The sequence below is a fragment of the Mus musculus genome, chromosome 14 (assembly GCF_000001635.26).
Source record: "Mus musculus strain C57BL/6J chromosome 14, GRCm38.p6 C57BL/6J".
NCBI lineage: Eukaryota > Metazoa > Chordata > Mammalia > Rodentia > Muridae > Mus > Mus musculus.
Genome location: NC_000080.6, coordinates 31,332,518 through 31,346,143, shown reverse-complemented (window position 1 = coordinate 31,346,143; position 13,626 = coordinate 31,332,518). Strand labels below are relative to the sequence as shown.

Genomic DNA, 13,626 nt, shown 5'->3' with positions numbered 1-13,626 from the left:
GGCAATCAGAATCAAAGTGTTGGAGGAGACTCAACTTTAAATAAAATGCTCAAAGCAGGCTCAGAAGTGACCCAAGCTTCACATGAAGGCCACACACATGGTGTGAGGCTGGGAATGGAAGGCCATTCTCAATGGCTATTTTTATAGTAACTCTGGAGGGCTTTCAGAGAGCCTGTCCTGGAAGCCTGAAAGTTGTCTTGGAAGTTTGATGTTACACAACACGGAGGAAGCATTCTACTTAAAATATGACTGTCAGGGACTAGAAATATAGCTCAGTGGTAGAATGTTTGAATAGCATGCAGAAGATCTTAGATTCAAGCAACAAAACTCCCACAGACACTCAGTAATGTTAGGGCTAAAAAACCAACCAAATATCTCACAGCTCTGTCTTCTATACAACAAAAATTGACACTTCTTGAATAATGGATGGCTACTAATTTGGTCTAAAGCAAGGAGCTAGAAAGAAGGTTCATTTACTCAGCAAGAAAGGGTAGACTTTTAGGGCTCAGCTTATGGAGCAACATTCAGACCTCTACCACACATTAAGATAAATAGTATTTTAAAAAAAAGCAGAATTCATGCTATCCATTGATAAGAATTTGAGTGACAAAACTCACCTATCTAGTGCCTGTCGAGCCAACTGTTTCAATTTATTTTGCAGAGTCTTGTCAGCAGTTTCAGAAGACTTAAGAGAAAGAGATAGACATTCTAAAGCATAGTTCTTTATTTACTTAAACCATGTCTCTATGCAAAAGTAAAATATTCTTCTTGAAATTATGAGTATATAAATACTCATTTTATTTTTTTTATTTCTGTCTTTAAAGGTTATCACTTAAAACTCTGTTGTGTATCTTGTCACTGGGGTGAACTTAAAAGCCACTTCTTTAGACAAGTGCTAATTAGACCATAAACATATAAACATGTACACAGAAGGCTGAGCAGGAGGAACCTGGGTGGAGCAGCACTGATCTATCTTCTCCAGTGTTAGAGAAATCAAGGTTTTTCTGACCCCAACAACCTGCCAGAAAGCTGGCATGTGAAAGACAACAGGAACATGCTCTGCCCCTGTATGTTGTCCTCCTGACAAACGCACTGTGCTCTTAAATAGTGGCTGCCCCTTGAAACTAAGTGTCTCAGCCATGGTCCATCAGTAGCACTAAATACTAATCCACATGCTAAGCTGCTCAGCTTACAGATTTTATATGGCAAGTTAATGAAGCTCTCCCAAACCACTACTTTATTTTTACTGTATGAAATTGAAAAAAAATTAGACTAAATTCACTAGTTACTACCCTTAAACAGCTTAAAAATGAGCAAATGTAATTTTAAAACGCAATTTCTTAGTGATTTAATAGTGGTAAAACCATACGTAATAAGGTATAAAACTCTGTAATTAACTTTCTACTCAACATTTTAGTGAAGGTTACATTAGTTTTATTTATAATGATAGAATGGCAGGGCTCCTTCCAAATAAATAAATCTGTTAGTAAATGAGGTGGTTTCTTAACATAATTCCATCTAGTTTAACTCACAGCTATACCTACGGTTTTTAGACAGAGTTCCACAGCTTCTGTATATAATTCTATGGCATCTTCCACATTCCCCTTTTCATCTTCATCGAAAGCTTGTGTAACAAGAAAATGGGCACGTTCTAGATCCAACTGGTGTTTTGATTTCAAAGGATCAGTACTCTTTGACTGAACTGGTATAAGATAAAGAAAAAAACACACAGAAAAAAAATTACTTAAATGTAGTGAGGAAACACCAACATTTTAATATATTTAAGATATTCTTTAACCTATAATTCTTCATTTAAAACATTAGCAAAATACACAAAAATCTCCTTTGAAAGAAATTTATCCACTCTCATAATCTTAAACCCCCTGCCCAAACCCAATTATTTAGACATCAGGGACAGGACATTAGAAAAGCTTTATAAAAAAATTTCCCTTCAATTATTTTTCTATCAGCACTCCCTTCATTAAAATAAAAAACAAAAGAATATGAGGAAGCTCATATTCTTCTCCCTTCATAAAAACAAAGCAAACACTTGGAAAATGATAAATATTAAACACACGGGGTTGGGGTGCAGCTTGGGGGCAAAATGAGCTTGCCTCACAATATGCCCTGGTTCTATGGCTAGTACCAGAAACGGATACGAGGAGGAGGAAGGAGAGGAGGAGGAAGGAAGGAAGGAAAAGAGGAGGGAAGGGAAGAGGAAGGAGGAGAGTCAGCAGTCACTACGTTTTAGTACAGACAGCACTAGCCCTGACGATAAAGCTCCTGCTGTTCTTCCTATCAGGGCCAAGGGAAACCATCGTGCTTTTACTGCTCTGTGAAATAACTACTTCAATTTGGGGTTTTTTGTTTTGTTTTAAAAGATTTATTTACTTTATGTGCATGGGTGTTTTGCCTGTCTGTAAGTCTGTACACCATGTGCATGCCTAGTGCTCTTGGTGGTCAAAGAGGGTCTCAGATCCCTTGGAATTGGAGTTACAGACAGTTGCGAGCCACCATGTGGAGTTTAGAAATCAAACTTAGGTGTTTTACAAGAATTCTTAACCCCTGAGCCATCTCTCTAGTTCGCAGCACACGTGTACATGTTCAGTATCATAAGCCCTCAAGCAATGAAAATCAAAGCCTAAAGAGGATGGCACTTAACATCCCTTAGGACGACTAAAAATAGAAAAGTCAATAACGCGTCTATTCTGGTGGCAGAGCTCTGTGATCCCAGCACTTGGAAGGTAGAGACGGGGATATCTGAGTTTGAAGCTGTACAGCAAAAGCTGGCCAAAACAACAACAACAAAACGTAAGGACTGACTGCAGAGCTGAGACTATCTAGGTGGTAGGGCACTTGCTCTGCATGAATAAGGCCACTCTTCCCACACACAGAAGAGGAGAGGGAGAGAGTGTGTGTGTTTAAGAGCGAGAACATAACTAAGAAACTTGAACCAGCTCTGCTGCTGTAACTGTAAGCATAAAACGTGCAGCTAGTAGTACCTGACTGTGCACAGCATCATGTCCAATACAGGAAAGGGAGAAAGCCCAAATGCTCACCACTTGATAAATGGGTAAACAAAGTGTGGTGTGGACTATTTAGCCACGAAAAGGAGTAGAGTACTGATATATCCTATAAAATCTCACAAGTACTAAGCTTAGTGAAAGAAGCCAAGTGACAAAAGAATGGGATAGTTCTATATCAGGTGATTTCATTTCAATAAACCTAAAGCAGAAAGTTAGCCTAGTAATCTTAATCTCAACATTACATTTGTTAATTTCAAATTGATATTTTTCTTCAGTCAGAGGTCAACCTACCCCCTTGAGGTCCTTGACTATAAACAAGCTGTTTTAAAATTTGAGTTTCTATTTTCTTTCTTTAAAAACTGTTTTGAGCGACAGGGTTACATATAGGCCAGGCTGACCTCTTAGTTTACTATGCAGCCAAGGATGACCTTGAACTTCTGGGGTTTTTTTGTTTTTGTTTTTTTGGGGTTTTTTTTGTTTGTTTGTTTTTCGAGACAGGGTTTTTCTGTATAGCCCTGGCTGTCCTGGAACTCACTTTGTAGACCAGGCTGGCCTCGAACTCAGAAATCTGCCTGCCTCTGCCTCCCGAGTGCTGGGATCAAAGGCGTGCGCCACCATGCTCGGCTACTTGAACTTCTGTTTATCTACCACCAGCACGATAGGATCACAGGCCTGTGCCACCACATGTACTTTATATACAATGAGGAATTAAACCCAGGGTACTGTACCTTTAGGCAGCACTAAGCCAACTAAGCCACTTCCCAGCCGATTTTTATTTGCCTATCTACTTCTATGCATTCTGAGACAGAGTCTCATTCAGCTTCAAACTCAGAATCCTCCAGCCTCAAGCTCCTAAGTACCTGGATTATAAGCATGCCTCACCACACCTAGATAAAATTGAGGCTCTGAACAAGATTTGTATTTGCAAGTCCTTTTTGGCTTAAAGTAATAAATACAGAAGCCACTGACTTCTTGTAGATTATATATACTACATTACAGAACAAAATAAGGAAAATGTTCAAAGGATTAAGATATTGTCTACATTAAAAATACTTTTCCCATTCCGTCTCACTGGCATATTCTTTAAGAGAGCAGTGGTTTTTCTTTGGTAATAAATAGTCACATATATAGATAGTATCAATAGAATTCACTTTCCAGGGTCAAACACAATTTGTTTTAGTTTTGAATTGTTGCTGTTGTTCAAGCTGATCTCAGATTCATAGAGTCAAGTGCTCCTTCTGCTTTAGCCTCCTAAGTACTGGGCTGCAGGCTCTACCATCACACCAGTTCAAAGGCAATTTTTAAAGTTCTGCTGTATTTAATACAAAGTAAGGAAATGTTTCCTAATTCTCTAGCGAAAAAAATAATTTTGTATTTTTCACAATTGGAAGACCTTTAAGGATTTAGAGAACACTGCTTGGACATGACTGTGTATACATAAGACAGAAAAGATGGAAATTCCCTTTAGTTACCAGTTCCCACTCCTAAGCTAGAATCAGCATATAATCTTTTCCTTCTAGAGAAGTCTGTGTTAACATTTGGCTTAATCTACAACACTGCAGTGTTTCTATTGTTCGGTTTCTGCATTTAACTTCTGCCCTCCTAAGGGCTCTTCTACTACCTTCTTACTTACCATCTAGCCCAAACAGTCATTCAGTTGATTGTTTAAATAGAGGAAAACATCTACAGAAAGGACAAAGAAGCTGGGCGGTGGTGGCGCACGCCTTTAATCCCAGCACTTGGGAGGCAGAGGCAGGCCGATTTCTGAGTTTGAGGCCAGCCTGGTGTACAGAGTGAGTTCCAGGACAGTCAGGGCTACACAGAGAAACCCTGTCTCAAAAAAAAAAAAAAAAAAAAGGAAAGAAAGAGAGAGGAGAGGGAGAGAGAGAAAGATAGAAAGACAGAAAGAAAGAAAGGAAAGAAGGACAAAGAAGTCATGGAAATAGTCCCAAAAACTACCTTCTAAACTTTAAAAATAATTTCCTGGGAAAATAGTATATGAAGTAATGTGAATTACTTATAAAACAAAGCATTACACTTAAGAACTTCATTTACTTGGCTGGAAAATTAAATTCTTTTTAATCATGTTGGGTCCTGTGTACCCTGTCCCCCATGTTGAGAAGGAAACCCATAACATAACCTCAAGTATGCTAAGTAAGTGCTCCCACTGAGCTCCTTTCAGAGTCCCCAACAAGATGTTCTGAATGCAGGGACGGCCATAGCTTTCTACCAAGCCAAGTGCAATGCACAGACAATTCCTACAACTCATGCAACTTCTGGACATCACTGTAACAGGAATCAGAAGTAGTTCACATAGACTTTATCCTAACTACGTGCTTGTAACTGCTCACTCCACTCAGAACAAGTGGCAGGCAGTAACAAAATTCATTTAGAGTACAAATACCCTGAGCACTCCTCCGTGAATTATCCAGCAAAGGAAAAAAAAAGGGGGAGGGGTCTAAAAATCATCCTAAAGGGGTGAATATATTTCTAAGCCAAATGTTAGCATTATTTTTCTTTTCCACCCACACAAACAGCAGATTTTAACACTAACCCTTTTCCTCTAACAAAACTGATCACTCAGCTTATGTATACTTCTCTTGTGGCACATGCTGCGCTGTTCATTAAAAAAAAAAAAAAAAAGACAATTAGTGACTTAACTTTAGGGTCAGAATAGGTCATGTGTCTGATACTTTAAAAGCAGGCTCCGACAGTGTCCCCATCCTAACTTTGCAAGTGATAAATTCAATGTAGAGCATCTACTATCTCTGAAGCTAGAGAAAACTAACTCTATTACCTCTAACATTCTTCTAATAGATCTATAAATTCATTTCCACATCTTGATGTTGTAAATTTCTTTAAGAGAGTCTTCTCAGTGAGCAGAGAGTGCGTGTCAAGATCCAAGGCAGAGAGACAGGGGAAGCATGGAGTAGGTGTGGTGGGCAGGAGAGGGCAGGTGGAGGCTGTGACTGACCTGCAGAGTGAAGGGCTTGCACTCTTTCCAGATACTCATTGATCTTCTCTTGGATCCTTTCTAGGCTGGATCCTGCCATCTCAGCATAAATTAAAGCTTGGGCAGCTTCCTTAAAAGATAATAATAATATAACTCAAAGAATCCACAATATGAATTTTAATTACTACTAATTTTCTATTCATTTCATGATAACAAAACAAAAACATCTTCAAGATATTTTTCATACAGCAAATAAGTTATAAAATCCTCTAATATCTTTTCTTCCACTTTCAATATCCTTAATTTTTATATTCGGTTAAAAAATCTGAGAACCCAGTTATTAAACACTTCTTCAGAGTAGCCGTGATTTACATATTTTCTGTCTCCTTATGCATAAAGCAGATGTAAGTTATATACTTTGAAAGGGCATACTGGGTCTTAAAAGCATTAAAACAGGACCTGAGCCTTAGCTCTGGCACAACAGTTGCCCAGCATGCATGTACAAGGCCCTAGTTTCAATATCCAGGTCCACCAGAACCAAATCATTAAACAAAACAAAACAAAACAAAAACAAAATATCAACTTGAAAAAAAAAATCACAAGAAAATGTAAAGGTAAAAAGTCTCAAATTAGAATTAAAATATTAGGGTAGAACACATTAAAATAGATTTCAGTTTTATGAGACAAACTGAATTAAGAAAACCTGATTCACCTTCTAGCAACCCATAACTTCCATAGCCAACTGGGCTATGGTTAGTGAGGAAGAGCTTCCATTTTCCCCACTACTGTTCTAAGATTAACAATGCTATCCATCTAGCAAGAGCAGACAGAGATTCCTGCTAGTGCCAGCCCCTCTCTGCAGGAGCTGTGTGCTACCTCACAGGCCTCATGCTGTCTCCACAGCAGCTACCACTGAGCATCACTTTGCAAGCCAGCTTTTGAACAGAAGTTGTTTAACTGAGTCCTACAAAATCAGTAAATGCAGTTTAGACCCATGAGAAATTCAACCACAACGCCAGGTGGGGTAGAAAGGATGAGTTCTTTAGGGTCCATAAAGCAGGTATTTCAAGGAGAAAACAATGACTTTCCATATAAACATTAAACATTAAATTCCTAATCTTACATGACCCGTAATCAATAAAATACATTATATCTCAATAGTTGAACTTCATATATGTAAATTAAATATTAGTTCAGAGTATATTTTACCCCTCACAGGTAAGTACTGGTTTTCAAATAATCACCTTGCTTTTTTTAAATAAAATTTTATTTATTTTATGTATATGAATACACTGTAGCTGTCTTCAGTCAGACACACCAGAAGAGGGCATCGGATCCCATTATAGATGGTTGTGAGCCACCATGTGGTTGCTGGGAATTGAACTCAGGGCCTGTGGAAGAGCAGCTAGTTCTCTTAACCACTGAACCATCTCTCTAGCCCCCCACCTCGATTGTTTAAAAAGTCAAATTGTTACCAACTTTATTTTACTCATTTCATATTCAAAAGTGAAAATAGAATAAGGGGCAAAAAATAAAGACAGGGTTTCAGTATGTAACCCTGGCTGGCTTGGAAACTGAAAAGTAGACCAAGCTAGCCTTAAATTTATGGAGATCCACCTGCCTCTACCTCGAAAGTGCTAGGATTACAGTAGGTAAATAGCTCTTGCTCTAGTGCGCTTGCTTGATCGCCCCCCCACCCCACCCCACCCCACTCTCATTCTGTCTCTCTCTCCTCCTAACAGGGCCTCATATGTCCTAAGCTGGCTGGTCCTTCTGACTCCTGGTTTTACACAGTGATGAAGATCGTAGCCCTCCTCACTTTCTTTTTTAACTTTCTAAAGGATGAATTTTAATTCCTAAATGACAACTTCTAAAAGGAAAAAAAAAAAGTTACATAGTATCTTTAGTTTTAGAAAAGGCTATTTACATTGAGAAAGTCTTACAATGTAGCCTAAGCCAGGTTGAATTCAGTGATCCTCTTACCTCACTGTACTGGGGGTGGGAGGGTTTAAAAGCAAATTAGTAGGTGCCACCACACTAGGCTATATGGTAGTAGTTTGCTGACTTAGAATTTGCTGAAGTTGTTTCACAAAACTACAGCAGAATTTTCTTTTAAAGAACTATCACCTGGTAGTCAGGCATGGTGGCACATTCCTGTAAATCTCAGCAATGGGAAGGCTAAGGTAAGGGGAAGACAAATTTAAAAATAGCTTCCACTATATAGCAAGAACCCCGAGAACGAGGGCGACAGGGCAGGGAGACACCGACACAGACACAACACAGACAGATACACACACACACATACACACACACTCGGGTGTGGTAGGGAGGTAGGATTGTAAAATCAAAATTAAGAAACTTAAAACGAATGATCCTAAAACAAAAGTGTCTAAATATAAGGTAGGTTTTAAAATAAAAATAGTAAAATATTAGCAGAAAGCAAACCACGCTTTACTGATAACACGTAAGCATAAGGGGGAAATTTTTACTACTTCCGTATAATCAAGGAAAAGATGCCCATATCATGACGATACAACTGGAGGGGTGTGTTTGCAAACCTTCAGGACTGGAGAACACAGGATGAACTGCGGAAGTGCATACCCTTTGACAAGCAACTGTGCTCCCCATCATCCAAAACAAGTATCACATTTTTTTTAAAAAAAAGCTCTAAGGATTTTAACTGCACTACTTCAATGCTGGAAAGCCACAACCAAATACAGAACATGCTGTAAACGTAGCACATGCAAGCAACCAAAGGTTATCTAGGTACAATGCAGAAGTGAGATGTCAAAATAGTACAAACGATATGATTCAAGTTTGGGGGTAAGAAGGCGTGTATACACACATACACTCAGAAAAACAATCATGGAGACATACATCGAATGCTAGAGTACGATGAATTTTTTTCCTAATTTACTTTTTCTTTCTACCTGGAACGTGCACTATTAGCATATTCTGACGGATTACCCAAGGTTGGCCTCACATCAAGGGTTGCATCAAGGCCAACAGACAGCGAACAGGGTGTTCACTCCCCATCCCACCTCGGCCGCCACAAGCAGCAAAGCGGCGGGCATCTGCGGCCTGACAAGCCGGACAGCCCCAGCAGGACCCCGCCCCTCCGCCTTGGGTTCCGCCAACACTCGATCGGGTGACGCGGCCGGAGCCGAGTGCTTGTCCTCACCTTGTAGTAAAACACCGCCTCAGAGTAGCGGCCTTCGTGGTCGCGCTGCACTGCCAGCCGCGCGAACTGCACGGCGTCCCGCTCCAGCGCCGACGCGTCCATGGCGCCCAAGGCCCCACGCCGGGGGAGGCAGACAGGCCCTGACGCGGAACCCCGACGCCCGGAGGCACTGCGGCGAGAACTGGGGACCCCGCGGGTGGAGTGGCAAAGTTTACTTTCGAGGGCGGCGGAAGAGATGACGGAGCCCCACTACCTCAGACCCGCCCGGAGGACTGCGAGCTCCGAGCAGCCCGGGCTCGGAGCCCTCGCGGCCGCCCCCACCCCTCGCGTCCTTGCTCCGCCCATCAGCCGCATTGCGCAGGCGCAGTCGACCCCGGCCGGGAGGGGGAGCGCTCCCGCCGAAGCAGGCGGGGCTCAAGGCGATCGTAGGTGGGCGGGGCCAGAACAATGTCCAGTGGGATTGGACAAGAGGAAGCAGGTGCCAGGGCGAAGCTGAGGGCTCCGCTTCCGCCTGCTAGAAAGAAGGTGCCAGTGCCCAGGAGGTTGTTGGAGAGAATCAGGGGATGGCTTGAAAGGAGCATGCGCGTTATGGAGCCCTTGGTCCGCTAAGTGAGAAGGGTAGGCGGAAAGAAACAATCAGTAGCACCTCGTATTGCCAACTGGTTTAATTAGAAATAAAGATATGAAATGAGGCTAGGAGGTGCTTTTGAGATGCTCTGGTAATGTTCATTTGACAAACTAAAGTATGACCTTCTACGGCTCCCCAAGGCACACCGAAGTGTATTGTTTGAATTGTCTACAAACCAGATGATGTATTTTTGACTTGTATCTTAGGGCAAGTTGAAGGTTGTAATTACATAGTAAATGGTAGTGTGGTTGCTTTCTTTTATCCCCTTAAAAGTTTGAATTCAGCAGTGATGAAAATTAACTAATGGCAAGTGCCAGAACTTGGATGAGATTCAAAATCCATGCTGTGTCAAAGTAGCAAGTCTTGACAAAATTATACACTGTATGATCCCACACATAAGAAACATTAACGCAGCATATGGTGACACATTCCTGTAAGCCAGCAGTCTGGAGGCTGTGGTAAGAGGACTGGGCCAGCATGATCTACACAGCAAAAACCCTGAACGACCCCAGGAGGCATATGTCTGTTGTAGTGGAGCACTCTCCGTGCAAACATGAACACAAATCAGCTGGAGATATTGCTAAGAGTTGATTGTGAGCCTGGCTGTGGTGCTCGCTTTTAATCCCACCACTCCAGAGGCAGAAGAAGCAAATCTCTGAGTGCTTGGCCAGCCTGGTCTTCAGAGCTCATTACAGGATAGTAGTGTGGCCACACAGAGAAAACCTGTCTCAGGGAGAGAGAGAAAAGGAGTTGAATTGATTGTGATCCAGTCTAGAGTGGTATCAGCTGTCTTCAAGCTCAAGAAAGACTCCTTAGTGATGCTCATGCTGGTGGTTCAGGATATTCATTATCAAGGTCACAATGGGGTGGATGTTACTACTGAAACTGGTCAGTGTACAGCTAAAGAGGCTGTGGTCAGCATCCCTGAGCATCATGTGTGTCTCGACCCTCCACCTTGCTTGTGCCAGCTATGAATGTCTGTCGTCCCCTTCCTCCATTCTTACAATCTCAAGCCTTAGCAATAAGATTTTCTTCATACCAATCCCCTGAAGGGGCTTTTGTTCCATGTCACCATCCCCTAGAGAAGCTCTTAGTGTTTAGTCTTGGATGGCCCCTCACAAATGAATCATGAGACAGACAAATGATCTTGCAGATGGGTAGTTACACATTTGTTTGTTTGTTCACCAATTGAAAAGTATTTGCTTATACTCACACATGCTGGGTCCTTACCTGCCAAATTTCCCAAGTTTCATGAAGCTCCAAAAGTATGTTCATGAATCTAACTAAAAGGCAGGAAGTACTTTTACGGCTAAGTATTTTTCCCCTAGGTTTAAATGATGGCTCAGTGGTTAAGAGCATGTATTCTTGCACAGGATTGGGGAGGGATTCCCAACACCCACCTAATGGCTCACAACCTCTGAACTTCCAATTTCAATGGCCTCTTCTAATCTCCAAGAACATACACCAGTCACACACCAGACTACAGTGGAGCAAAATGTTCATACACATATATAAATCTCAACATAAAAAATTTTTAAAAAGTGCTTTTCCACCAAAAGGCCATGAATGCTCATAGCAGCTTTATATTGAAATTTATTTTGTAATTAATAAGTATACATACCCATGGTGTGTAAGATGATGCCTTCAAATATATCTTTGAAAGGTTAAATCAAGCCAAGAAGTGTATGAAGCTTTATTCTTGCTAACTACAAACTAGAAATAATTAAAACGTTCACAAACAGGTACATGGATAAACAAATCGTGATAGATCTATACAATGAAATATGTCTCAACAACAAAGATGGGATTCATGACTGACAACATGATGAATCTCAAAAATATTATTCTGAACAAAGAAAGCAAGGACAAAGGAGTACGTTCTTTGACCCTATATTTCTAAAACTCACGGGAAAACAAAATGAATAGGTAATGAAAGAGTATGTCAGTGCTTGCCTAGAATTGTTTGGAAGAATCACTGAGTTTTCAAAGTGTTGGTGTTACATGAGTATATAAAATTTTCAATTATACACTTAAAATCTTACAGTTTATTACTTATAAATTTCACCCTGGTAAAGTTGGTTTTTAAATATAAAAGTCATTATAGGTAGGACTTCATAAATATGGTTTATTAGTCATATCATTACTTCTTCTTTTAAAGTTCCCAGCTAAGTAATAATAATTTATTACTTCATTCTATAAATACTGTTGGCCAGACACTGAGTGTTAAAGCAAGGTGACACAAACAGCTGGCACCAGCCAAAAGGTGGCAGCACCTTTTGGTAATTGCCAATGTCAGGGTTGGAAGGGCCTCAGGAACAACGGCTGCATCAGCACTGTCACTCCATGCTGATGGATAGATCACTAGAACAACCTCTTTGAAAAGGCTTATAAAGTAAAAGCAGTATAGCTTTGGATTCATCAGCTCCACTACCAGGCCATAAGCAAGAGAAGTGACTGTGCATGTCCATTGTAAAACATAAATGAATATGCTTTTGTCAATGTGTTCTTGGAATTGGAAAGGACTAAATGGTCATCAAGATTAGAATGGATAGGGGCTGAAGTGATGGCTTGTCAGTGAGAGCCCTGTCTAACAACTGTTGTAGGAAAAAAGGACAAAGGAAAAACACCCTGTTCCTGACTTGACCCCAAGCCCCAAACCAGGGCCAAGAAACAGAATCCCACCAATCCCTAAGCCCAAAACCCCACTAATCTCTTAACAGAAAAGCCCACTGCAGGAGACAGTCTCCTCACTGCCTTCAGATCAAAATGTAGACCTCTTGGCTCCTCCTGCACCATGTCTGCTTGCACGCTGCCATGCCATAATAATAGACTAAACCCATGAAACTGTAAGCCAGTTCCAGCGAAATGTTTTCTTTTTATAAGAGTTGCTTTGGGGCTGGAGAGATGGCTCAGCAGTTAAGAGCACTGATTGCTCTTCCAAAGGTCCTGAGTTCAAATCCCAGCAACCACATGGTGGCTCATCTGTAATGAGATCTGACGCCCACTTCTGGGGTGTCTGAGGACAGCTACAATGTACTTACATATAACAATAAATACATTTTAAAAAAAGTTGCTTTGGTCATGGTGTCTCTTCATAGCACTAAAACCCTATAACAGAAGTTGGTGCCAGGAGTGGGGTCTGGATCACACTGGCCAGACTTGAACATATATATAAGAACTCAAAGCCTGACTCCACAGTGATACACTTCCTCTAACAAGGCTACACATCCTCCAGTAAGGCCACACCTCCTAATAGATCCATTTTCCATGGGCTCAAGCATATTCAGACCACCACACCCACCAATTCCCGAGCTTGCCACAGAAACCCACCAATCCCTGAGCACTTGACTGATCTTGACTACTCCCCTGGCAATGGACTGTCAAGAGCCTTAATAGGACAAGCTAATAACTAGCAAGTGATCTTCCTGAGATGGTCTGCTTCATATTATAATACAATCTGTAACAGATTCACTCTTATTGGACAAGGCCATAAGATAATTCATTTTAGGAAAGATTCCTGCTATTAATATGCTTTTCCTGTTAATATTAAACATATATAACAATAACTAGGCATTAGCCCACCTCTTTGGAGCAGATCTCTGCAGATCTACAAAGATGTACTGCCTTGTAGTGATGCTATATAGACAAATAGATGACTTCTTAAGTCTTAATGATGAGCCTATAAGAATTCCTAAAATTATATCAGTGATTATTAAGCTCTTTTATAGTGGGGCTGCTATTAGGTCCTTTTCTGATCGTCAAAACTGCAATGAGACTCTGCCAGTCTCCCAATTGTGTCCCCAGTTAATCGCTATTATATAGTAACCAGACTTTCTCC

At 40.9% G+C, this 13,626-nt stretch overlaps 1 protein-coding gene across 6 annotated transcripts in view; it reads right to left on the bottom strand.

Annotated features, from left to right (window-relative positions):
* Positions 1 to 9,522, bottom strand: part of Capn7 (calpain 7) — a 35,366-nt gene extending 25,844 nt beyond the window's left edge. Inside the window, exons 1-4 of one of the 6 annotated variants that reach the window (XR_003950823.1) lie at positions 9,161 to 9,522; positions 6,001 to 6,109; positions 1,545 to 1,702; positions 618 to 685 (exon numbers count right to left, since the gene is read on the bottom strand). Coding sequence is in view for 2 of the 6 variants with exons in the window: in NM_009796.3 (NP_033926.1) it covers positions 618 to 685; positions 1,545 to 1,702; positions 6,001 to 6,109; positions 9,161 to 9,262 (437 nt within the window). In the remaining 4 variants the exon portion in view is untranslated. Of the gene's footprint in view, positions 1 to 617; positions 686 to 1,540; positions 1,703 to 6,000; positions 6,110 to 9,160 lie in introns of those variants that run through there. The other 5 variants (XR_001781094.2, NM_009796.3, NM_001360187.1 and 2 more) reach the window with 5 other exon arrangements.
* Positions 9,523 to 13,626: the final 4,104 nt, after the last annotated feature.